Source organism: Alexandromys fortis, unplaced genomic scaffold, assembly GCF_014885135.2.
Source record: "Alexandromys fortis isolate MF-2015 unplaced genomic scaffold, M_Fortis_MF-2015_v1.1 scaffold_153, whole genome shotgun sequence".
Lineage (NCBI taxonomy): Eukaryota > Metazoa > Chordata > Mammalia > Rodentia > Cricetidae > Alexandromys > Alexandromys fortis.
Genome location: NW_026068032.1, coordinates 1,898,929 through 1,924,361, shown reverse-complemented (window position 1 = coordinate 1,924,361; position 25,433 = coordinate 1,898,929). Strand labels below are relative to the sequence as shown.

Genomic DNA, 25,433 nt, shown 5'->3' with positions numbered 1-25,433 from the left:
GGCTGCGACATCAACCTTTACTCAGGCTGCAACTGTATGTCCCATGGCCACCACAGGGTTCGTGTTGATGCCTTAAAGCTGGAAATACAAACCAGCGAGCATCTTAGTTTCATGGCTGAAACGGGGGGGGGGGGCATTAGTCTCTTTTAAGTCTACTTTAATGAAGCAGCCTCCCTTTTCTTTCGTGTGTGTGTGTGTGTGTGTATGTGTAGAGTGCACGCAGGTGCACATATCCGTGTGCAGGTGCACGCTTCTGTTGGGAGGTCAGAGGTCAACCACTGTTCTCAGTCACCATCTTAGTTGTTAGGCAGGGTTTCCATGGAACTTGGGCACATTATTTCAGCTTGGTTGGCTGGCCAACGAGCCCAGGATCCACTTGGCTTTGATCTCAGCACTGAGTACTGGTGTGTGCCGTGTGTCATGTGGGTGCTGAGGGGTTGAACTCAGGGTTCATGCCTGCACAGCAGGTTCTTCACTACCGAGCCATCTCCCCAGCCTCGTTGCTACCTTCTAGGCAGAAGATAGTTCTTCAGGTTAACACTGCATTTAGAAAAAATATCATTTTTATCACTGATTCATAGACCTACTTTGTCATCTTTCAAAGGAAACAAAACTATATATTGAAGTATTAAGCACATAAGAAAGAAAACAACAATTGTACTGCCCCAATGAATCTTGAAAATTTATTATTTGGGAGAATATCAGATATTGATCTTTTGCTTTATAGCTCATGATAATAATCAGAAAATATACATTTTGAAATGAAGTCAAAAGAAAATAATTACATATAATACATATTACAGATTTCTTATTTATACATCAGCAAAGCGGTACTAAAAGCATGTTCATGGCCCACAGTCAGCGAACATGGACACTTTCTGTCTAAAAGTGCAGCAAGGCAAACCCTTCTGGGTCAGTGACAAGACACTGAGCAGGATATGGACGGGCTCTCACCAGGGCTGCTGTAAACCTGTATTTCTACTCTCCCCTCCCCCACATATACGCATCTATTTATTGCCTTTAGAGTTCTGCTGGTTTAATACGCTAAAGAGCCATCCGCAGCCACGTGGTTTCTAAAAATATATAGAATGCATGGGAAGGAGCTCTCGCGGCTCTGATGCTGCCACTGACCTGGCGTCCAAGGTGCACGGGAAGTGTGAAGCAGCAATACTGAATAAATACCGATGGCCGTGAACCCTTGACCAGCTGACAGCCTTCTCCTGGAACGTAGCCACAGCAGACAGGACGCACATGCAACTTAAAGACACTGACATGTTACCAAAGGAACACGTAGGAGCTAGCTTCACCGCAGACTAATCAAGACAGGCTGTGTGGGAGAGGGATGCAGAGCGTCACTTTGTAGATATATATATAAAAAGTTAAGGCCTACTTTGTCGAAGGCAACGTCCAACGCTAACTGCTGCCCCAGTGCGCGCCTGAAATCAGCCCTGTCTTTTCTCCATACCTGTCTTCAGCCTGTCGGTCCTCACTTGGGAAGGTCTCCATCCCTGGCTCGGACCAAGACTGTGAGCGTAGGACTGCACTTGGTCTTGGCTGTGGGAGCTGTGCGGATCTATGGGTCTGGGCCACCACACTCACCACGAGCTGTGTCTACCTTACATGCCAGGCTGGAATGGGCTCTGTTTAAACTGACTTCAACTCTAGGAGCTGCTGAGCTGCCTGCCCGCCGATAACTAAGTGGGCATTCAAAGGGCAGCTTCAGCACCATCTGAAGCCTCACACATAAAAAAAACGCCCTTTTAACTGAGACAAATACGAACGTTAACAGCCAAAATATAAAGAAAATGACAAAACACACACACACATACACACACACACACACACACAAATGAGGTAACCCACTGTGGGTGATTCTCTGAGAACAAGGATGCTCTAGAGGTCAAACAGACCAATGATATTCAAATTATTCACTGGTCAGAATAAAACATATTACATATTTAATACCTGTAGAAAAAAAAACAATATAACCTGCAGTGCTAATTTAAAAGACACGAAAATTTGTGATCTAATTTATTATTTAGAACCTGGATATCTGTTTCCCCATATGCAAAATTTGACATTTGGTATTTTTTGAATCCCACTGCCCGCACCCCTCTGAGATGTGGCCACAGACAGGGCTCGAAAGCCGATGCGCTTGTGGTCACAGTAGGTAAAAACAGGCACAGTAGCTAAAAAAGACTTAGAAAACATTTGACAGTGGTGTGCTTGGGTAAGTCCTGGACCTGGGGACAAAGCCCAGCTGCTCAGTCTGTCTGTGAACTCACATGGCTGCACTCCGCCTGTCCGGGAGGCTGTCTGTGTGTATAGGTAGGCCCATGGAGGGCAGCTGGCAGCTTCGGAGCTGAGGCTGGTAGAGATGTAGAGTGTGGTACTCAATGGTGGAGAGCCAGGACTGTAGGGAGCTGGTGGGATGTCAAACCTGGCAGTTCACAGAGCTGTGTACTGTGCTGCTCCACCAGGCGTGCCAAGGAATCCTGCAGGTCCTTCCCTTTCCTTCTGAGATAGGGCCTCAAACTAGACTCCAAGCTAGTATAGAACTTTCCACAGAGCTTAGGACAGCCTGGGTCTTGTGGCAACTCTCCTGCCTTGGTCTCCTGAATGTTGGGATTATGTCATGAGCCACTGTGCCCAGCTTTGTCTTTGATTTCTCATTAACATTTATCCATTTGTGTAATGTTTACCTTTGTGGTCAAGGTTTAATGGACAGAATAAGGCATGGGCTGGGCGTCAGGAGTCACCACTGTCACAAAAAGATACAAATCCCTTGGAATTATATTTTTAAATATATATAGATATGAAACAATTGTTACAAATCTGGATCAAATGTGTACAGACTGCGGTTCCCTCTCAAGTCCTCTGCAGAGCAGTAATGGCAAGATAAGTCCGAGGACCCAAAGACATCAGGCTGAGGTCTGATATTTATTTATTTATGTGGGTAGGGGCGACATTCATGGCTTTCAGTTCTCAAGAAGCGTCTATTACTTCACAGCCATTCTTAAATCTTCTCACTGGAAACCTAAACAAAGCTGTGTGCTTGGCTTCATTAAACATGGGTAAACCAAAAGTAGCCCGGATGTGTTCACACATCCAGAGTCACCCTTAGCGACGCTAGGCGTTGCCCTACTAATCCACTTTTATTTTATTGCATGTAAGTAGTACAGGGGGTGCATTCTCTTTAGAATTAAAAACTACTTCACGTTTCAGACCGAAGTCTTACTTGCCTTGTGCCACATGTGCTCCGAGAGAATGGAAACGGCTGGAAGGCCGACACGTGTCTAAATATTACTTGTGAATGCAGCTAAGTCACTGCGCGTGAGAAAAGTATGACTCTCTTTTTTTTGGCTTAATACGCAAAATGATACAAATATAAGACTAATATCCTGTAAAGTCAAACTTAAAAATAAAAACAATCTCTGAATTTAACTTTATTTCCTTGGTAAAAAAAATACCCGATTGCGGTGTTGCCGAGGTGTGACTGGGTGACTACTAGAGAAAGCACGCGGTCACATCTACATCAAGGCAAACGGCACGGACCACACAGAGGAAGTGGGTTGCTCTGAAATGTATCCCATGATTCCCAAAGTACAGCATCCCCATCTTCAGGGCTCTCTCCTCCTCACATGATGGGAGTATAAGACAGGAAGACCTCAGCGTGTACCAGGAAACCCATGGGCAGCTATCAGCTGACCTGCCGGCAGTCTGTGACCACAAGCATTTTATATGAACAGTTACCCCATTAAAGCTGTTTCTGTGATGGTATATGGTAATTTACATTGGGAAATACTGTAAAGAAACGCTCAGCTTCCAGGGCAGAGAGAAAGCTCAACTCTCTCCCTAAAGCGGGGGTGGGGAGAAGCCCCAGCAGTAAGTGCAGCTGGCTGCGCTGGAGTCAGTCTGGACGGTGAGTGTCCCAGGAGGCCGCGTAGCTATGCATGAGCAAAGCTCGGACGGAATCTGCCAACATGCACAGTTAGAAGCCCACAACAGTTAACATAATTAAGTCACAGGATAAGGATTAATAAAATACTAAACAGCAACATTCATACAATCAGTTACATGGAATAAATTAAACTAAACAGTTACATAACTTTACTCTTTAATTCAGGGTTTATTCATGTATAAACATAAGCTAATACTTTTCTAATGTCCTCAGAATACTACAAATAAAAACGAAGGCTTTGCATGTCAGCTGCTAGACAGCGCGCCAATACTGCAAGTGTGAACAGCTCCGTGTTCGGCGTCAGTGCACAGGGCTCAAGTGGTCTGCAATTGGAAAGGGTAGAGTGGCCTGGGACAGACCCTCGTTCAGTTGGCACACACTGAAGGATTTTACTGTCCTCGGTACCTTGGCTGGATCTTTCCCCTGAAGACAATGTTATACATAGATGCCTTCAGGATTAAATCCAGAGGAGATGGGGTTCTGCAGAATACGGAGATTACTGGGGAGCTGCCGTGAAGAACCAGGTCGCTTCAGGGACCCAGACTGGAATGGCGCTTCTAAACAGGGAACAGACATATATATTGTGGTAAACAGGTCCATACAGAAGCAGTTTAAAATAAACCATATGTCCATCCAAATAAACAGATCCCACAGAAACAAGAAGGACATCACTGTAGTGACTTCAGGGAGGACAGAGGAAGGCCTTACCTGTCTCTATGTCTGTCTGGGAGGCCTCTATTTCAGTGGGCTCAGCTGGCAGCACGGTGACCTTCGTCCCTGTCTGCTGGATGAACTGCTGGAGGTTGACTTGCCGCAGCTCTTTGGTCAACTGCTCCAGCTCCTGCTCCTTGTCCTGGTTGGAAAACACCAGCTATTCTGTAAGGTGCTGTGTGGGTGGGGCTGCCTTGCTGCTGCAGGGGTGGGAGGGGCTGAGGGCTGGGGCCTGCTTTCAGGACTCATTTGACACTCTTGGTTCTGTGCACAGGGTGGCTAAAGAGAGTTCTGCCCATCCTCCTAGACAGGAGGCGTCCCTTCTGGATGCGGCCACACACTCGTGTAAAATAAATGTACGGCCTTAGTCTGCCATCAAAAGTACTGTTTCTACACACCTCAGTGCTACATCAGCCTTGCTGATCTTGTGACAAATGCCCTCCTAGGCACTTTATGCCCGTCCGCACATTAAGAGCAATTTGGCTCACAAGAGCTAGAGCTCTTGTTTTGATGAGGTGCTGGAGCTGAATCTGCTAACTCTTGTTATAGCATGAAGCGAGCAAGACTCTCATGAACTTCTCAGTCTAAGGTTCCTAGGTCCACGAGATAGCCTTACCTGTAAGCGCTTGGTAGCCTGCCCCAGAGACCTCTCCACGGCTCGGATGCCGTTCTCCAGCCTCAGGCTCTGCTGCCCTTGAAGGTCCATCTCCCCCTTGACCTTTTCAATCTTCCCTTTCACCTCCTCCTCATTGACCTGTGCCTCCTGAACCTCCCGGTGCAGTTTCTCCGCTTCGAGGCCACTCTCCATGGTGTGGATCTGCGCCAAGTAGTCCTTCAGTTTGCTGTCATAGTCCGTGACTTTCTGCCTTATCTCCTCAAGCTGGTCCTGCAGCTGCTTTTCATTTTCTTGTTCGATCTGCAGTTCATTTTCCCAGAATTCCTCCTCCTCGATCTCCACATCATTCCTCTTGATCTTCTGCTCCAGGCGGACAATCTCCTCTTCCAGGCTGCAGTTGTACTTCTGCTCCCAGAATCGTATTTCGAGCTCGCTGGACTCCAGCTGCTGCTCAATGGCCTGTAGCTTCTCTGTCTGGAGCCGGATCAGCCGTTTCAGCTCCTCCGCGGTGCTTCTGCAGCTGCTCAGCACCTTCTGCCGAAACTCAGTTTCCTTCCCTTTCCCAAAAATGTCCATCAGCCCTTTGGCACCTCCTGTGAAAGTTAGTGATTTCCTTTTAGGTTCTCTTCTTTTGATCGACTTGTCCACCTGAGGCCGCAGTTTGGCTAAGGGGGGCAAGCTCTGTCGGTACAAAGTTCTTTCAGGAATCCGGGCCACACTGTCTGAGGTGGGCCGCTCACTGAGAGATGGCCCAGTCCGACGCAAGATGAGCTGTACGTCGCTAGCATACTGCCCCCACTTGTTCAAGGATATGATGGGGTTTTCGTGTGGTGCCAAGTGCCTCTCCGTATCTCTCCATTTTTCTATTAGGGTGTACCTTCCGGTTCGACCTGGAAAGGACCAGAATATTCTGTCATAGTGGGACAGGAGTGATAAATGGCGCAACAGACAAAACTGACAGCTGCTCTAGGTCAGCACGGAAATGCCAGCGCTGAGAGTCCAGGCGCCTCTGGCAGCTGACGGACAGCATGGTGTTCAGATCTTAACCCTCTGAGTTGCTGGGAAGTTCACTTTCTATTCCCCTGACTAAAGCATCTAATAAGTATATATAAATTCTGATAAAATCTTAAACAGGGCCTAGTGGCTCGGCCCTATAATTCCAGCAACTCAGGAGACTGAGGCAGGAGGATTGCAAGTTCAGGACTTGCCTGGAGTACAGAGTATTCCAAGGTCAGCCTGGGTAAGCAGGTGGTAACCCTGTCTCAAAACAGGAATGACAAGCAGGTTTTGGGACAGAGGCATGATGTGGGATTCCCTCCCCTCTGTATGTTGTGAATACCATTGGTTAATAAAGAAACTGTCATGGCCTGTGATAGGGCAAAAGAATAGAGGTAGGCAGGGAAAACTAAACTGATTGCTGGGAGAAGGAAGGTAGAGTTAAGAGAAGCCATGGAACTATCACCAGAGACAGATGTGCTGAAACTTTGCTAGTAGGCTACGACCTCATGGTGATGCACAGTTTAATGGAGATGGGTTAAATTAATGAAGAGTTAGCCAGTAAGAAGCTAGAGCTAATGGGCCAAGCAGTGATTTAAGTAATATAGTTTCTGTGTGTTTATTTTGGGGCTGAGCAGCCGTGAACTAACAAGAGACCTTCCCACAACAGTGGAAGAGTACCTGCTCAGCACTCCTGAGTCCCTGGGTTCAATCCCTACTACCATGGAAAGCTTTTATGTGGAGGTGTGTGTATACAAACATACATATACACACACACAAAGACATATATGTGTATGTATAGACTTTTATTTTTAAATTTGTTTTCTTTTTTTTCAAAGAAGTACTTTTAAAGAAAAGCTTAAAATAAATTAGAGGGAAAGCTGAAACAGAATAGGAGGAAAGACAGAAGACAGACCCAGGAAATGTGGCTGGAAACATGGACTTGAAACAGGGCAACTTCATCTTCATTATATTAAAAAAAAGTCCACATTTCTATTTAATAAAGACACACTGCCTAATTTACTTTATTCTTTATTTTAAATGTATTCAGAAATTGACAATAAGTAGAGTTTAACTCAGAAGGGGTTCTGGGAGCTAGGAGTCTGCTCTGGACTAGGAAACATCCACAATAAAAAAAAAAAATCACCATTGAAGACAAACATCGGAGCAGGCCGTACACACTTCAGACGCAAGGTAGCATGAGGGAGGTTCAGAGTGCAAGCCTTACCACAGCCTGACACACAGTGCGCCTGAGAGCCCACTGGAGAAGAACGCAGTGTGCACCACACATGGGGTAAGGTGCACTTGATGGGTAGGAGAGCCTCGGTTAGCAGAGCACAGGTCTGTGGTGTCTGTGGTGGCATTTCTAGAGGTGATGATTAGGGCCCTCACCAAAAGGATTAATAGACGGATTCATCCTTTGATGGACTATTGAGAATGAAAAGAGGCAGGAACTGAAGTCTAATTGGAGGAAGTTGGTCCATGGGGTCATGTCCTTTGGGACCACTTCTGTAAACTTTTTTTGACTTGGACACTGTGGTAGTTTGAGTAAGAATCACTTCCATAGGCTCACATATCTGAATACATAGTGAGCAGGGGGTGGCACTATTTGAGAAGGATTAGGAGGTGTGGCTTCAATAGAGTAGGTGTGGCCTTGCTGGAGGAATTGCATCACTGCAGGTGGCTTTTGAGGTTTCCAAATCCTTGCCAGGCCCAGTCTCTCTGCCTGCAGATCGGAATGTAGCTCTCAACTACTTCTGCATATGTGCACCATACTTGCTGCATCTGCTGTGCTCCCTGCCGCATGAAAATGGACTAAGCTTCTGAAACTGAAAGCAAGCCCTCAGTTAATGCTTTCTCTCCTAAGAGTTGCCTTGGTCACGGTGTCTCTTCATAGCAACAGAACAGTGACAAGACAGCCACATCCTTCCCCATCACGATGGACTGATGCCCTGGAACTATGACACAAACCATACTACTCACGTGAAGTTGTTACGTCAGGTATTTGGCAATAACTGGGCAAAGTAACCAACACAGAAAACTGATGCCAAGAATGGGGTCACTGCTACTATCCCATCTGACCAGGTGGTTTTTAAGGCCTTAGAAGTAGTTTGTGGGGTGAACTTAGAAGAGTTTAGAGAAACAGGCAGGGAAAAAAATCTTAAAATGCTGTAAATCAGAACTATGGTGGTTTTGGTAGGAGCTCAGAAGAGCAGAATTCCAGGGGAACGTGGACAAGGCATGCCCAGAAGTTTCAGATGGGAACAACACTCATGGGAACTGGATTAGAGGTCATTTCTGTTATGCTGTGGCAAATAACTTGTCTACATTTTGTTCATACTTTGAGACTTTCGGGAGGTGGATTTAAACAGGATGGCATATTTACTCTGATGGAGAGCATTTTAGGACAGCACAGCATGTGAGCTATGGCACAGGTATCACTAGCCGCCTTGAGCCAGGCTTACAGCAGGAACTGGAAGGAAGAAGCAGAGTGAGGTTTGGACACAGAGCAATGGCTAGAGGAGGGTGCTGCAGACAAGGGCACGGCTACCGACTACAGAAGCCAGTACATGTACAGTGTCAACAGGAGGAGCCCTGACAGAACCTCAGGACCTGGCCAAACCCCCCTCAGAGTGAAGAGTGGAAATGGTTAGCATCACCTAAGAGCTTTTTCTTGGTAGGAGCACACCTTTTGGGTGCCTGTGGGAGCAGGGTTGCCTGGGAAGTATTCCCTCAGGACTGTCTCACTGTGCACAACTGCCCAAGGACTCAGTTTGCACAGTTTGCAACTGTGGTCCAAAGAGGCTCAGCTGCTGCTTGGGCTGCCAGCAGAATTGGCATCATCCAATTGGTGCTGGTTTTACAGGCATGCAGAACGAAAGAGTTAGGGATAATGGAAACTTCCATCCGGGTGTTGAAGAAAAGCCTGGGAAGCCAGAACGTGTGTCAAGGTCAGAGTCCCCACAGGCCATTCTGTGAGGTCAACGAGTGAAGCCTGAGAGGGAAAAGGAAATGTGCAGTGAAGAGGAGGCTGCAGGCAGGGAGAAAAGACAGTGCAGGAATGAGGTCCTGTAGTGGACGCTGCTGGGAAGGAAACAAGGTTCCTACCCCTTCCTCCCCTCCTCTTCTCCCTGCACCCCATGTACTTCGATTACCTGGATGTTCTGCCCAGACATCTTAGGCCAAGAAACTAGAGGCTGAACCCTCTGAAACTCTGAGCCAAAGCCTCCTGCTTAGGCTAACCTGAGGTATTTTATCAAGTATTTTATCAAGACGCTGAGAAAGCTAACTCATGTGCACACAGCTTCACACCCACGAGCACTTGATGGGTTTTACTCACCTATAGCCTGGGCTAAGGCTATCACAACCTCCTGGCAGGTTGTGACTTCAGTGACACCACAGACAATCCTCTGAACTCCATCCACCCACACTTTCAGTTCCATGGTGCACCTGCCAGTCACTCAGAGGCCCTGACAGTGGTCATCAGGGTTCAGGTCATGGCTCTGGCTCTGGAAACACAGAAAAGACAGATTCTGTATTACAAGCTAAAAAACAAACAAACAAATAGACAAAAAAGGTAAAACATCGTCTTTTAAAAAAGGAAACTTTCCCTATATTATGTGAACTATAGCATAACACTAAAATGTCCCACTGTGGTTGAAGTCCAGGCTTGCTTTATGGCGCAGAACTCCGCAGAGTAAATGGCTCCTACCACATGCCCCACCCCGACTCACAGTAACTTTTAATTGTGTCCCAGGTCTAAAGACTTGCTCAATGCCATGCTGGTGTCTCTCTTCTCAATTTGTTCATTAGTATAATGTCAAGAGTTTTTAAAGTTCCTGCCATTTCAGGAATCATAAATGACCGAACCATTTTAAACAAACTTGCTCCGTGTCCTGCTGACCAGTGTGCATCCCTGTGTCACATCCCCTGGCCTCCCCAGGCCTCTCTGAGCTGCTCACACCAGGGCTATGAAAACCAGCGGAAAGAAATCATTCCCTCATTGCTGGTTCCCTGATTTCATCAAGTCAGAAGAGTCCAACCACTAACAATAAAAAACACACCCTTGCCAGTGTTCACTGTTTACTCAGTCCCTTAAAAACAATGTGGCCACATTATGTACCAACCAGAAAGCTTCACCGAATTAAACCAAGCTCTCCCACTAACTGGGCATATCAACTCACTGAAGTTCCATAGGATCCCTTCTTTCTGGGCTTTAAACCTCAGCTCATTCTTGATGTGGGAGTGTCATATATCAATCTGTTGATTTCATTGGTTAAGCAATAAAGAAACTGCTTGGCCCTGATAGGTTAAAAATAGGTGGGAGGAGTAAACAGAACAGAATGCTGGGAGGAAGAGGAAGTGAGCTCAGACTCGACAGCTCTGCTCTCTGGAGCAGAGATGCCATGCTCCCATCTCCCGGACAGACGTGAGCGATGAAGCTCTGACCCAGAATGGACGTAGGCTAGAATCTTCCCGGTAAGCGCACCTAATGGTGCTACACAGATGATTAGAAATGGGCTAAATTCATATGTGAGAATTAGCCTAGAAGAGGCTAGATAGAAATGGGCCAAGCAGTGTTTAAATGAATACAGTTTGTGTGTTCTTATTTCGGGCATAAGCTAGTAGGCGGCCGGGGTGTTGGGGACGCAGCCCCACCCGCCGCTCCTATTACTACACATTCTGTGGTAGGCCTACAGTCTGTGGAGTCTACCTGTTCTATGGTAGGCCTACAGTCTGTGGAGTCTACCTGTTCTATGGTAGGCCTACAGACTATGGAGTCTACCTGTTCTATGGTAGGCCTATAGTCTATGGAGTCTACCTGTTCTGGGATAGGCCTACAGTCTAAGGACTCTATCTGTTCTGTGGTAGCCTACAGTCTGAGGAGTCTTATCTGTTCTGTGCTAGGTCTACAGTCTGAGGAGTCTACCAGTTCTGTGGTCAGCCTACAGTCTGAGGAGTCTACCTGTTCTGTGGTAGCCTACAGTCCAAGGATGTCTGCCTGCCTATTGTCTTGTGCTCTTTCTTGATTTTAAAAGAGAATGACAGGCTCAGGAGAAGTAATAAACATTGTTTTAATTAGGTGGTTATTTGTATTAGTTCTAAGGTTTATAAAACACTAAAATCTTTTCTTGTCCCTTGTGCAGTCTCGTAAGGCCTTATGACAACTCAGGCCACCTGTGCCTGGGGTGGACAAGTGAAGAGCACCAAGCCTCAAGGGCACAAAAGCACACTTTCTGTCAACTCTAACATAAGGAAACTCTGATTGTTAACTTCCCAGAATGCTGGCCCAGCCCTCCTCAAGCACATGAGCTTGAGCTGACTTCCCTGAGTTCCTCAAGCGTGGTGCCCTGTGAGATGTTAATGGCTAGGGCAGGCGTGGGAGGTTTACATGCCACAGAAATGAAGGCGCTGCAGCCCTGGACTTGCACAGGTTCTGCAGCAGACTTCCTGAAGCCTTCATAGCTTGGCAAACACCATTAGATGCGCAGCCACGCCATCATTCCAGAGACCATTGAGGAATAGGAAACCGGAGAGTCCTGACAAGACACAGCTCCTTTCTTGTTAGACGCCTGGCTTACCAGATGCCCTGTTCACCAGAAATAGCACTCCTGATATTCTTTCTTTGGACAAAATTATCAGACATTACATACACCTTTGTTAAATTAAAGGTTCTGAATTGAAGCCTAGTTAGTAACAATTTATTGTCCATTAAAAAATCCTCAATCTTGAGAAAGCTTTGGGTTTCACTGAAATCATCTCCTTCCCAAGAAACCTGCACGGGAAAGGATCCCTCAGGCTCAGGATGACGGCTCACAGTTAGGACATGATGGAGTCCTTACCTCTAGACACACTGTGGCCTAATAGTGGGATGCAGAGCTCACATCCTCTGTGACTGCGATGAGCGACTGTCCCCAGTGCCCCCTTCTAGGCCCCTTCTAGGCACGCCATCTACATCCCAGACCCCTACTTAACCTCTGGCACATGACCTCATATGTTCCTCTCAGGGAAGAAGGGTTTCTCTTTGAACTTTCACTCATCAAGTTACTGCACTAAACACAAACACATGCACTTCCGCTATCAGGGACACTGCTGATCACACAGACTCATAGCGTCTCACTCTTGGAGCACAGGGCTCTGACCAGGGCTGGTGGGACCAGTCTTTGCAGTTTTATTTTCACACATGGAGACGAAGACATGGCTTCTGGGTTTGGGGCTACACTATATTTATCTCAGCTCCATTAAACACCACTGCATTATTTGTGAGCTCACCTAAGAACGAGTTTCCCCATCCTCCCAGCAGAAGCCCCTAGCATAGCTCTCCAGGAACTGAAATCTGAAGTATCCTCTACACCTTCTGAAGTCAGATCCCGGCTCTATGCCCAGTCCCCAGACTTGACCACAGGGGAAATTGGAAGTCTACACCGAGCTGCATGTGGGTGATTAGTTGTCAAAGTCTGAGTACCCAGAAAGAAAATGACTTGAGCGTCCTAGGTAGAATTTCGAATGGGAACAGTGACACAGTGAGTTCCTCCAACAGCAGTAGCACACCTGAGGGCCTGTTTTTCTCACAAGGTTTCTACGTGTGCAATTCTGGCCTCTTAGGTTTTGGTAGAGTCTTTGGCTGAGCTACTTTGGACTCAGTAGGGTATGAAAATGGCTCAGAGAAGAAGTTTCTTTAGCTACAAACCATTGCTTGAGAAGAAGCCTTCTGTGATCAAGTATCTATGTGTGTGGAGGCATCTCACAAGAGCAGGCGTGGGTGACTGGTGTTCTGACAGTCACCTGAGGACAGGCCAGAAGCAGCACAGCAGGAAGTCTTAGCTGCTGCAAATGGAACCTGGCCCTCTCACTTTTCAGCTCCTTAACTGGCAGAAAGCAGTCTTCCTCTGGCTGGCTTGCTGTTGTGCTGGTTTGTATTTTCATTGTTGGTTTCCCTGGATGAACTGCCCCACCCTCAGGCACAGCAATGAGCTGTCTAGAGCCTAATGTAACTGACGGAGAAAAATACACCAGACAGAAGACACTCGGTGTAAATGGAACAGAATGTGGACTGAGTGTTTTCACTACAGCATCTGAAACAGGCGCAGACTGCCCTGACTAGATGAGTGTCATGCAGACCTCAGAGGGCAGGCGCTGTGCTGCGCATGCAGAGACAGCATCTCTGTGACAATGACAAAGCAAACTTAACTCCTGGGACAGGAGGAGCAAGCACAGAAGGAGCTTGTGGCCAAGGCTGGGTCATTAACACAAGATAAAGGTTCTAATGTCCCACAATAGAGAAAAAGGAGAACTTGTATTAAATGTAAACCAGCAATTTGTCATGGGAGAAGAAAGTCTGTTACTAATATTTTCACTACCATGACAGGAAACCTGCAGCAAGCAACTTAAAGGAGTAAGGATTTACTTCTACTCAGTCTAGCTCCCTCGTGGAGGAGAAGACATGGAGGCTTCATGGTAGCTCATGTGTGAGGCAGTCTGCTAACATCTCAGTGGATGGGGAACTCTATCTAGGATAAAATGGAGCTGGTATATAGTCCTTAAACCCTACTCTGACGGCCCCACAGCTACTTGCTAGGTCTCATGTCAGAGGCTGCATAATCTCTCAGAACCAAGAGTTCAGACACACAGGCCTGTAGGGACCACATTTCACATTCACACTACAGAATGCCTGTAAAGCCCCCTGCTGAAAGACAGGCTAGAGGCAGCAATCCATGCCTGCATATAAAAGGGAAGTGTCCCAGCCCCTGCAGGCCTGGAGGCTCCTAGAAATGGTAAGGACCACAGTTCTGCTTGGGGGGTTCAGCTCTGCCCACTGTGTGGTTTCCCCACCTCTACAGTCAGGCTCTAGAGCCCGGGATGATTAATATGGTCAAACAGTACAAGTTCAAGTGACTTCTGTACATAGAAATGAAAATTCTTTCAAAAATTAGAAACTTCTATTATACAGAAAGTCATTAGCAATAAGACATCTTGGAAAAATAAGACCACTTAAAATAAGGGACATTTTAGGTTATTGTATCATGTATCTAAGAACAGTTAACAACTTTAATTTTTTTTTTCTTTTTTGAGACAGGGTTTCTCTGTGTAACAACTCACTTTGTAGACCAGGCTGGACTCAAACTTATAGAGACCCACACCGCCTGCCTCTGCCTCCAAGTGCTGGGATTAAAGGCATGTGCCACCATGCCCAGCTTCAACCTAAGATTTTTTTTAAAGGATTACTATGTAAAATTTTGATCACATTTAGTATAAAACATTCTGAGTCAGATAAAGTTACTGGAATAAAAACACTAAATCTTCTATTAAGAAGTGTCTTTTTTTTCTTAAACTTTAAATTTAGTGTGTGTGTGCTGTAGGAACTCCTTCAGCCAGTGGCCTTTAAGTTACCAGCCCACTTGGGCGTGGCCTCTTACACTATGAATGCCTACAGAAAGCACACGCTTGCTCTCTCCTTCCTGGCTTCCTGTTCCCCGTTCATGCAGAGGACTCTGATCTGGGAGTCTACCCCTAAATAAATAACCCTTTATTATATGCAATTCTGAGCTAGTGTGGGATTATTTTGTAACTTCCATCTTCGTGTGTGTGTGTGTGTGTGTGTGTGTGTGCGCGCACAGGTGTGGAGATCAGAGGACAACTTGTAGGAAATGGTTCTCCTTTTCTACCAGAGGTCCGAGACTGACTCCGGTTGGAAGGCTGACAGCAAGCTCCTTAACCTGCTGAGCCATCCTGATGGCTCCTTCCTTACACTTTCCCGTGAATGCAAGTAGTACCTAGGTTTTAATCTCATTTCTTACTTTGGCACTACAAAAGGCTTTTCTTTTTCCCACGCTCATCCTGAATAGTGTCCTGACACACGGACACACCCATTTTCCTAAGCCATATACGATTCTGATTCCATAGCTGCATTGAGATTAACTCCATACCCAGTGCTGTTAACAAGCAGCTCCTCAATCAGGACCAAACGTTTCTTTCGGAAGCACAGTGCTTAAACAACCAAGGAGAGATGCTTCTCTGTCCGGAGCCTATGCTGAGCTGGGGAGACAGCGACTGGGACCCAAGGATGCTGCTCTATCCTGGGGCTGGAGTTCCCATCCTTGTACCGTGCTAGAAGGCTTGCCAACACCCGCAGTCCAATGTCCTGTTCTGGCCTGCACACACATTTGTGTGTATACTCAGTTCGACTGACAGACAGACAGAAAGGCACACACACAATTGTCTTTTAAATGGGTAAAATTTGCTTTTTAACTAGGATCTAAGGACAAGTGCAGAATTTCTATATAATAACCATAATTCAAAAATGAGCAAAATCTTTATGCTTATCCATTTTGGAAGACAGGTGTATCGATAACTGAGACTGGTCTCTTTCTACTACACTGACAAACTAAGCCTGTCATTATCACCAACTACCTCTAACACCCTAAAGGACCACAGAACCGTCGTTAGACTAGCCTCTTTTCTGGCTGACAGAGCGCTGCCACGCCAAGCTCTCTGCATGGGGCAGCGGCACAAGAAAGCAGCACAGTGGGCGTAGCCCACAGCCTCCGTGTAAGCGGCACTGCAAGCGGGTCCCAACGTCCCTAGCTTTCTGGGGGTCAACTCTGACAGGAGTGCCGCTGTCCACACCGCTTCCAGCACCTTGTCCATTCCCCTCCTCCTCTCTTTCTCCACATTCTAGCTGCGCTATCCCTACCCCTCAGACCACTGACCTAGCAATGACTGAATGCCCAGAGCAGATGGCTCTACCTGGTGAAGGGGTTTTTCACAGGGTAGGTCCTCCAGGCACAGGGAGGATGCTGGGGTGGTTGGATTTGTATTATTCCACGTCTTTCCTCTGGCGGCATCACTATGGAAGGTACCACAGTGGCAGAGCCAAGTGGATGGGAAGCAAGGGTCTCAGATGTATTTGCCAGAAATAACCGGGGCATGGTGGGATACCTTGACTCCTTTTGAAGGCAACTCCATGGTGCCCCACCTCTCAAAGGTCCAAAGTCTCGGATCATAGGCAACTCTAGGAAGCAGGCTTCCAACACACACTCCTTTGGGGGACATGCAAATCACATCCAAAGGCCACGGTGGCTCAGAGTTCACTGAAACCAACTGGAAAAGAACCACGGCAATGTCCAGCACCACGTGACACGGCTGTGTATATATTATAAAACAGTGCCCAGCAGAGATGCCAAGCAGGGTATTTCTCTCAAGAGTCAGGGACAGCGCTGGCATAAGAAAGCCATACACGGCTGCTGCTTTCCCTACTGCTTGGCACAAAAGCCCTTAAATAAAAAAATATAAAAACAATGAACATCTGGGACCTGTTTGTTGCAGTAGTTTATTAAAGGGAGCACGAAAAGCCGTCTGTCCTGTAGTGTGCCTCTGTCGGGTCCCAGGATACTCTTTTTTTTTTTTTTAAATATTTATTTATTTATTTATTTATTTATTTATTTATTTATTTATTTATTATACAATATTCTTTCTGTGTGTATGCCTGAAGGCCAGAAGAGGGCGCCAGACCTCTTTACAGATGGTTGTGAGCCACCACGTGGTTGCTGGGAATTGAACTCAGGACCTTTGGAAGAGCAGGCAATGCTCTTAATCACTGAACCATCTCTCCAGCCCCCCCCCCAGGATACTCTTAACCCCTAGAGACGGTGTGAGTGGGCAGCCTCTCCCACTGCGGCTTGTACCCCAAAGACCCTGTGGCGACAGCATGTGCCACCCACGTGCCACTGTAGGGCGCTCTTCCATTAATGAGCAAATGTCAGGTACTTCTACTGAAAACCTGCAGAGAAGGCAGATTTAAGGACAACCCTGTGCCGTTCTCCTTGAGCAGGGAACTCCTGGGCTTTTTATTACTCAGGACAAAAAGTCAACCTAAGGGCAATGTGCTCAGGAACAGCAGGAGGAAGCACTAAGTCTTTCTGTGACAGAGTCTGCCAGTCAACTCTGTCTGTCTGTCTCTAACCTTTCATCACCCATCTGAGTTTAATTCACGACATGAATTAAACAAGTAAGGAAACTGAGGCAGAGAGCACTTGGACGCTCACCCAGGCTGACCCTGCCAGGAAGTGGCAGGTTTGACAGTGCCAGTAAGCGCTTATGAAATGGGCATGTGTACCCACTAACACTGTTTCAGGAGAGATGTGTGCAGTTCCTGTGAGAGCCAGTTCTAACACTGATGTAGGAGGGTCTTTATCTATCTGTTGTTTCATTGGTTGATTAATAAAAAAAACTGATTGGCCTGATAGGTCAGAACTTAGGTAGGCAGGAAAGACAGAACAGAATGCTGGGAGGAAGAAGGCAGTGAGGCAGACGCGATAGCTCTCCTCTCCAAGATGGACACAGGTTAAGATTCTTCCTGGTAAGCCACCACCTCGTGGTGCTACACAGACTATTAGAAATGGGTTAATCAAGATGTGAGAATTAGCCAGTAAGAGGCTAGAGCTAATGGGCCAAGCAGTGTTTAAAAGAATACAGTTTGTGTGTTGTTATTTTGGGTGTAAAGCTAAACATGTGGGAACCGGGCGGGACAGAAAGCAGGCCTGCTCACCTCCTTACTACATAACACTAGCTCTGAAGGACGCTTCAGGGCCATGGTTGCTGCAGTCAGATGGATGGGACTCACAGCCAAAGGCTGGGAGGGAGGGGGTGATGCATGGCATGGGGTTTCTGGGGGAACAGTGCCTCCCAAAGCCACTCATCTCAGCTAAGCAGGGCGCACGCTAGGGTCTGAGTGCAAATACTACCTCACCCCAGAGTCTGACGGGCGAACGGCAGCATGGTAATAATGGCTGCTTAGGTGGGAGAAGGCTGACCGTACACACAAGCTTAGTGGCTGATAAAAACTGGTCTTTAAAAGAAACAGTTTTTATTGAAGTATAACATATTAGAGAAAACTCAGGTATCCTAGGTAAGAATTTGGCAAAATGAATGCATCTACCTATGCACCTCCAAGACCAAGAGCCTTTCTAGACCTGGTCCTCTGCAAAGGCAACCACCACGACAGGTGTGGGCACACAGAAGTTCACGCAGTGTGTCTGTGAGCCTGGCTCATGCTGCAGAGCAGCAATGGCTTCCTCTACCTGCAGTAGAGGTGCTCGCGGTAAAGGACCATGGTGTCTTTTCTTAGCACTGATGGGCACTTGGGCTTCCATATCCAGACGACTCAAATGGACTGCTGTGGACCAAACTGCTGCCCTGCAATTGCCTGCTAGCTCATCGCTGTCCACGCTGCCTCTGCTTGCACATCACTCTGTATACTGTCACCACAGGAAACCCTTTTCCAAATACAGTCCTACTAAAGAGACTTCAGGTCTGCAGCTTCCCCCACCCCTGGAAATGTTTCTGATTTTTTGGCCTCCTAATTCTCCACAAACCGAGTCCTTGGTCACAGTGACGACACAGGTAGACACAGCACCCACGTCTGTAGAACCGGACAGTAACCGCACAGGCACACTGAGGACTCTGAGTGGGAGGACTCAAGGTGTTCAGCATCAGAGCCCTTCCTCTGACTGCTCAAAGTGCCCAGTGCTGCTAAGTCACACCCACCGCTAGCCAACGCTATGGAGCCTATGAAACACGGCAGTGTGAACCTCAGAAATGACACCCAGGGGGCATCACGACACGGATGCTACGCTCTCATCGTACGCTTCCCAGAGTTTAAACAAAACAGTGACTGAAGCAGTCTCCCAGATGTTGTTTTGTTTTTAACATTTAGGGAAAAGGAGACAGAAAAACAATTATAAAAACTGTGTCTAATACCACTTAGAAGTGAAAACATTAACCAGTATTGTATGAAATTGTCTCAGAAAAGATGTTCCTATCACATAATAAAGCTTTTCTCTGTAGGGATAAGTCCCACCCCTTAGGGGGCGTGTTCGCCTCAGGCTAAAGTTTTCCTATAAATTTGGCGAGGTGCTCCCAGCTCTCGCTTCTGCTTTCCTGGTCTCCGCGGGAACGGTGGTTCTGTAAGTCTATTCCTCCATTAAAGCTGTCTATATTTTGACAATCTGTCTGCATTCGCTTACGCTGTTACATTTCTCTCTTAAAATAAGTTCATCAAAATAGAGCAAAGGTCACTAGTGAAGCAGCCAGACTGGCTCTGCTTTACCTTAGGTGAAGGTAAAGCAGAAATAACCAAGGAGTGTGAGGAAATCTGAACAGAGGAGCAACGGTGCCCAGCACGTGGGCAGCTCCTGAGGCACGGAGACAACATAGAGAACCCATCCTGCATCCTGCCACTTCTCAGGGCCACAGGCTCCACATGCACTCTCCTCTCAGCTCAGTTCTTGTGTGTGTGTGTGTGTGTGTGTGTGTGTGTGTGTGTGTGTGTGATCCATACATGCACATACCACGGTGCATGTAGCAGTGACTTGTGGAAGTTAGTTCTCCTGTTCTACTATGTGGGTTCTGGGAACCGAACTCTGGCTCTCAGACTTGGTGGAAGGCGTCTTATATGCAAGTCATCTTCCCAGCCTTGACAAATTCTTAAGTTTCTGTATGTTTCTTTTTTAAGTGGAAAAAATATAAATTAAAATTATTTGACTGAAATTTATATTATTTCAGAAAAGATCCTTATTAAAGGTTATGCTCATAGCACATTCTGGGGAAAAGCTATCACATCCTTGTATTTTAGGTGATAAACATTGTATAGTGAGGTGGTAGCATGGCCTAGCAGGACCTGAAATGTCCATCCAGGTGCCATAAATGTCCAGTGCTCAGAACCATTAGAGCATCACACCACACCACACACACACACCACCACACCACACCACACACACACGAAGTAAACAAACACAACACAGCTGACATTTATCTTAAGACTGGACATTAAAATTTCCAAAACATGGGCTGGAGAGATGGTTTAGTAGTTAAGTGGTTAAGAAGACCTAGATTCAGTTCCCAGCCCCTACACAGCAGCTCACAGCTGTCTGTGACTCTAGTTCCACCCTCACATAGACACACAAGCAGGCAAAGCACCAATGCACATCAAAAAAATCAAAACACAGTAGCCAGCAACTTCCTGTCTCAGTAAGATTCTGCACTAAATAAAATAGTAAATCAAGTTTTGGATATTTTTAATTTGTAAGGGCCACAGGTAGTTCTGTAGAGCTGCACAGAAAACTTAGAACTGTGTACTTAAAAGAGAAAAATCAGACAATACATCACTGTCTCAGCGCAGAGCCGTGCCGTTGAGCCTCTTCTCGCCCAGCTTTGAGACTGCACACATACAACAGCTGCCCATCATGGGGATCCAGCTAACTCGCTAGCACCTCACTGCACACAACTGTGTTATGTGTGCATATGGAGGGTATGTGTGCACACGTGCTCTCTACTTTCTAGCACCTCACTGCACACAACTGTGTTAGGTGTGCACATGGAGGATATGTGGGCACACATGCTCTCTACTTTCTTGTCTGCTGCGGGAACTAGAGGACAGTGTTTCTGTCAAGTTCTACAGGGACGGGAGCTTGTAAACCACACACTCTGAAACACACTGTCCAGCTGAAACTGTTAAGGACTACATACCCACCTGATTAAAAACATGCTGAATTTCTGATCATCTGAGTTTGCACACATTCAATAGCCCAACCAAGATCCCAAGGAAAAGCACAGACCTCTAAAAACAAATCAAACGTGAAACCCTAGAAGAACATTTGAAAACTGAGAATCTGGTTTTGTTTTGGTGTAATTAAATATTCAGAGGGAAAGGCATGGATTGAATAATAGATTTAGACAATGGGGTCAGACCCCAGGGGCACAGATTTGCTCACCAGGGCTTTACAAAATGAACTGGGAGGTGCGCCTCAGCCGTTCACCGCATAGGAAGAAGCATGTCTTCTGGGTCCAGGAAAGGTGGTCAGGGAAGTCGGCTTCTGCCCCACAGACCCTGAAGAATGCCAGACTCCAGGACAGCTGTGCTGCCTCCCAGGGCAGCGGCACAGCCCCTTCAGAAAGGCCATTTCCTCTTTCCTCTTCTGCTGCCTTCGGGGAACTTCAGGCCCAAGGGCCTTGTGCCTTTGTTTCCTCCTCAGGTCAGAGTTCACCTTACAACACTCTCTCCCACTCACCACCCAGTAACTTTCCTCTACCTCATGATACTAACTCATTTTCTAAATTCACTTAGCAGTGGCAGAGCATCTGAGAAAATTAAGTTGGCTAAGTTCGGGGCTCAAATGCAAAAAACCAGTAATTTGTTCTAGCTATTAATCCAAAAATATTATATTGAGGACATGATGATTTTCTGATTTCTTTTTTAAATACCAAGACTGGGCACGCGGGGGTGGGGGTGTAGAGGGGGCAGCGGGTAAGAACACTTGCTGTGCCAATGGGAGAACACGGGAAAATCCCTAGCACCTCACACAGAGCTGGCCATGGCCACAGGCGCCTGTGCAGGGCAGGGCAGGGCAGGTGGGACGGCTGTTGGGGTTTTCTTGTCACCAGCCTACCTCCAAGTTCAGTGCAGACTGTGTCTCAGAGGAATGACAGGGATAGAGCAGCCACACACACACCCCATATGTGCACACCACACACACAGCAAGAAAATGAAGTCAGGACTAATACGTTTACATTAGGAAAACAACTACACCAGTTACCATCGCATCACAGAACACCCCAGATAACCGACTCACAGAGGAAAGCCTGTGGTCTCAGAGTCTGCGGTGACCTGGAAACCAGTGCTGCCATGCATCTGTTGGGGATGCTGAGGACAGGGGTGCAGAGCAGAGAGCACTCGCTTACCTCACAGGCTCTCATGGCCCTCACAGGATCTGCGAGACCCCTGGCCCTACTTCCTTAAAGTTACAAACCCTGCTAGCACCACTCTGAGGATCAGCGTTTAAAAAACGTGCTTTGGGGCTGGGGCATCCAGCATCTACCCTATAGCAAGAATAAAAGTCCAAATGTCAGAATACCAACAAAAACAAAACACAGAAGCTGTTCTAAGTAAGTACCCAGATGTTCAGGGAATGGTCAGAGACAAGAAATGCTGAGGATTCACCAACTTGCTTTCTTTTTCTTTTTTTTTCTTTTAATACAGGGTTTCTCTGTGTAGCTCTGGCTGTCTTAGAACTTGCTCTGCAGTCCAGGCTGGCCTGAAATTCAGAGATTCCCCTGCCTCTGCCTTCTGAGTGCTGGCATTAAAGTCGTGCACCACCGCCTGGCTGGATCTGACTTTCCATGAATAATGTGATTCATGGACTCTGTGCTAATTATACCAGCACAGGGTCAGATCTTCTGTAATGTAGTTACGTCATGAAGACGCAACTGACAAACACTCTATAACATTTTATAAAGGTAGGTGAATCACATGATTTGTCTAAACTGAGCCACTGGTTGAAAGTTTATTTAAATAAATCCACTTATTTAAATAAGTGGATTATTTAAATAAGGGGATGTTGAGGATGTCCTCAGCAATATTCAAGAAGAAAATGAATGTACTGTAGAGGAGAAAACACCCAGAGACACTGAACAGACGGAAACACCTCTGTGCTCTACTCCTCGGAGTGCACACGGACATGAACTTCATCAGAAATGGTTGAAAGTGTCAGCAACAACGCATCCTAGCTCCTTTCCTTGAACAAAACCATCCCAGGTCACCTGTCCCTCCAGGGGTTCACACACTCAGTATTAACACATATCTGGGGACCATCCCAGATCATCTATCACTCCAGGGGTTCATCACTCCGTATTAAGACATATCTGGGGGCGCTCTATCATGATAGAGAGTGGATGTGCCTCACTACTGCAGGATAATAAAGCTCACATTCTTCACACGGCCCACTTTCCTGCAACATCACCTTCAGCTGCTGTGAGACAACACGTGCCTGCCCTGTGCATTGTTTCCTGCGCACTGCTTTCTGCTTAGAACATCTTTCTCCTGGCCCCCTTCACTAGTGCTCAGGTAAACTGGTGGGACGGAGGGGGCACCAGATATATAATGAGAGAAAATAATCCAAAGACGCAATTTCATTGTCATTATAAATTTATAAATGCAGACCCCAGCCCTGAAAAGGCCAACTAACATGATGCAATACGGTTCACAACGGTGGAGCAAAGGCCCGCAGAGACTGACACTAAAGTGCCAGACAGACCTCACCTCCACCCAAAACACACTGAGAAATTGTTACACGAAGATATTATTGTTATCAAGGTGAGTGACACCAACATTCACCCTATAGACTTCTCTTTTTCCTATTAAACAATACTCTAACATTATACTACTGCTGGTTTTTTTTTTCTTTTTTTTTTTTTTTTTTTTTTGGTTTTTTGAGACAGGGTTTCTCTGTAGCTTTGGTGCCTGTCCTGGAACTAGCTCTTGTAGACCAGGTTGGCCTCGAACTTCCAGAGATCCGCCTGCCTCTGCCTCCCGAGTGCTGGGATTAAGGCGTGCGCCACCACCGCCCGGCTACTATTGCTGTTTTTTAGGTAACCATTGATATTTTACAACAATGTCACATGCTTTAGCATGAGTAAATCAATGCATTGCGAGTTTGGACAAAGATCGAAGGCCACCTTTAATCTGTGAAAATAAAGGATGATGTGTATACAGTCCGTGATTTTTATATTACCTGGTGCTTCAACACTAGTTTAGACAGACAGCATGTCTTTTTAATCCCAGGAGCTGAGTGCAGAGTGGAGCCCTCGAGGCCGGGGACAACTGAGTGCAGAGTGCACGCTGTGCCCTGAGGAGGCTATGAGCTCAATCCCAGCAATAAAACAACAGAGAACAAAGCGAATGCCGAACCAAGGGGTCCCCCGCTTTCCCAGATTCTGTGATGGCCTGAGACCAGGCTACAACATTTGGATAAGAAACTGACTGGAGCTCTAGGCACTGTGAAGGACAAGACTGGCCCCGAATGTGGGTGGCATCAGCCAAGGGGCTGGGTCCTGGAAGCCAAGGAGGCTGGGCCTGTCTAAGCTTGTTCTGTGCTTCCTGACTGCTCCAAGCTGCTGCTGCTCCAATGCTCTGCCTTCACAGGTCACTGGAACCTCCAAAGTGGTGATACTAAATCAAGACTGCTTCCCTGGAAATCGTCTGTGCTGTTCTGTCAGAGTGGCAGGGGGCTGATGAGAGCGATGGTGAAGCTGAGTGGTCCCTGAGTTTGGATGCGAGAAAGCAAGCGCATACGCAGCCTGGGCTCTGCAGCGCACCTCTACAGCCTTTATTAATCCATCATGTAATAGTTCAGCTTTGGCAGTGCAAGGGTCCAGATGTTTTCTCTAACAGCTTCTGCAGACACATCAGGTTAATATTAGTCACGTAATCGCTGGTTTTGGAGCACAGCCATGTGCTGTTTAATTACGCCAGCACTCCGGGCATTTCAACCATGAACAGAATTTCTCAGCTGACATCCCATGTGGAAGAAGCAGTGCGGGGTAAGGGAACTGGATGCTGATGGGATGCATCTAGCTCTTCCACTTTTAATAAGCCTGCAAATTTTACGGATTAAAAGTTTCTTAGGCTATGACTAGCTGAAAAAAGCACACTAAAAATCGCTAGGAAGCTGGGTGTGCTGATGTGCGCCTTTAATCCCAGCACTTGAGAGTCAGAAGCAGGTGGATCTCTGAGTTCAAGGTTAGCTTGGGCTACAGAGTGAATTCCAGGGCAGTCAGTGATACACAGAAAAACCTTGTCTCTTCCCCCACCCCCCCAAAATAAAATAAAAACTGTTAGGAAAGAAAGTTTCTGAGTCTTCCCCACCCCCCAAAAATAAAAACTGCTAGGAAAGAAAGTTTCTGAGTCTTCCCCACCCCCCCAAAAATAAAAACTGCTAGGAAAGAAAGTTTCTGAGTCTTTTCTATGCACAAATGTAGAAATTTCCATTTTTCTAAAAAAAAAATCTGTCTAAAAACAATCTGTGTGTTTTAGAACATGTGACAGTCACAGAAGACTCTGAAGAGCCCCAGACCCTGGGTTTGGGGCACACACTCTATGCAAGCAATATGTTTTGTATGAACAAGTCAAGCTTCCCTGCCTGTGTGATTTTCAACATTTTTCTATAATTGTAAGTGATACTGAATTAAGAGTTTTAATGTACATTAATATGATGTAGGTGGGTCTTCTATCTATCTGTTGCTTTCATTGGTTAATTAATAAAGAAAACTGCTTGGCCTGGTAGGTCAGAACATAGGTAGGCGGGGAAGACAGAA

At 46.6% G+C, this 25,433-nt stretch overlaps 1 protein-coding gene across 3 annotated transcripts in view; it reads right to left on the bottom strand.

The window, feature by feature from the left end:
- Positions 1-669: 669 nt before the first annotated feature.
- The window catches only part of Rassf8 (Ras association domain family member 8), a 73,032-nt gene continuing 48,268 nt past the window's right edge, over positions 670-25,433 (bottom strand). For all 3 annotated transcript variants that reach the window (XM_050164716.1, XM_050164715.1, XM_050164717.1), the window contains 4 exons: positions 9,625-9,793; positions 5,289-6,178; positions 4,670-4,814; positions 670-4,518 (listed from right to left, as the gene is read on the bottom strand). In XM_050164716.1, the coding sequence (XP_050020673.1) occupies positions 4,397-4,518; positions 4,670-4,814; positions 5,289-6,178; positions 9,625-9,727 (1,260 nt within the window). In that variant the 5' untranslated portion in view covers positions 9,728-9,793 and the 3' untranslated portion in view covers positions 670-4,396. The remainder of the gene's footprint in view (positions 4,519-4,669; positions 4,815-5,288; positions 6,179-9,624; positions 9,794-25,433) is intronic.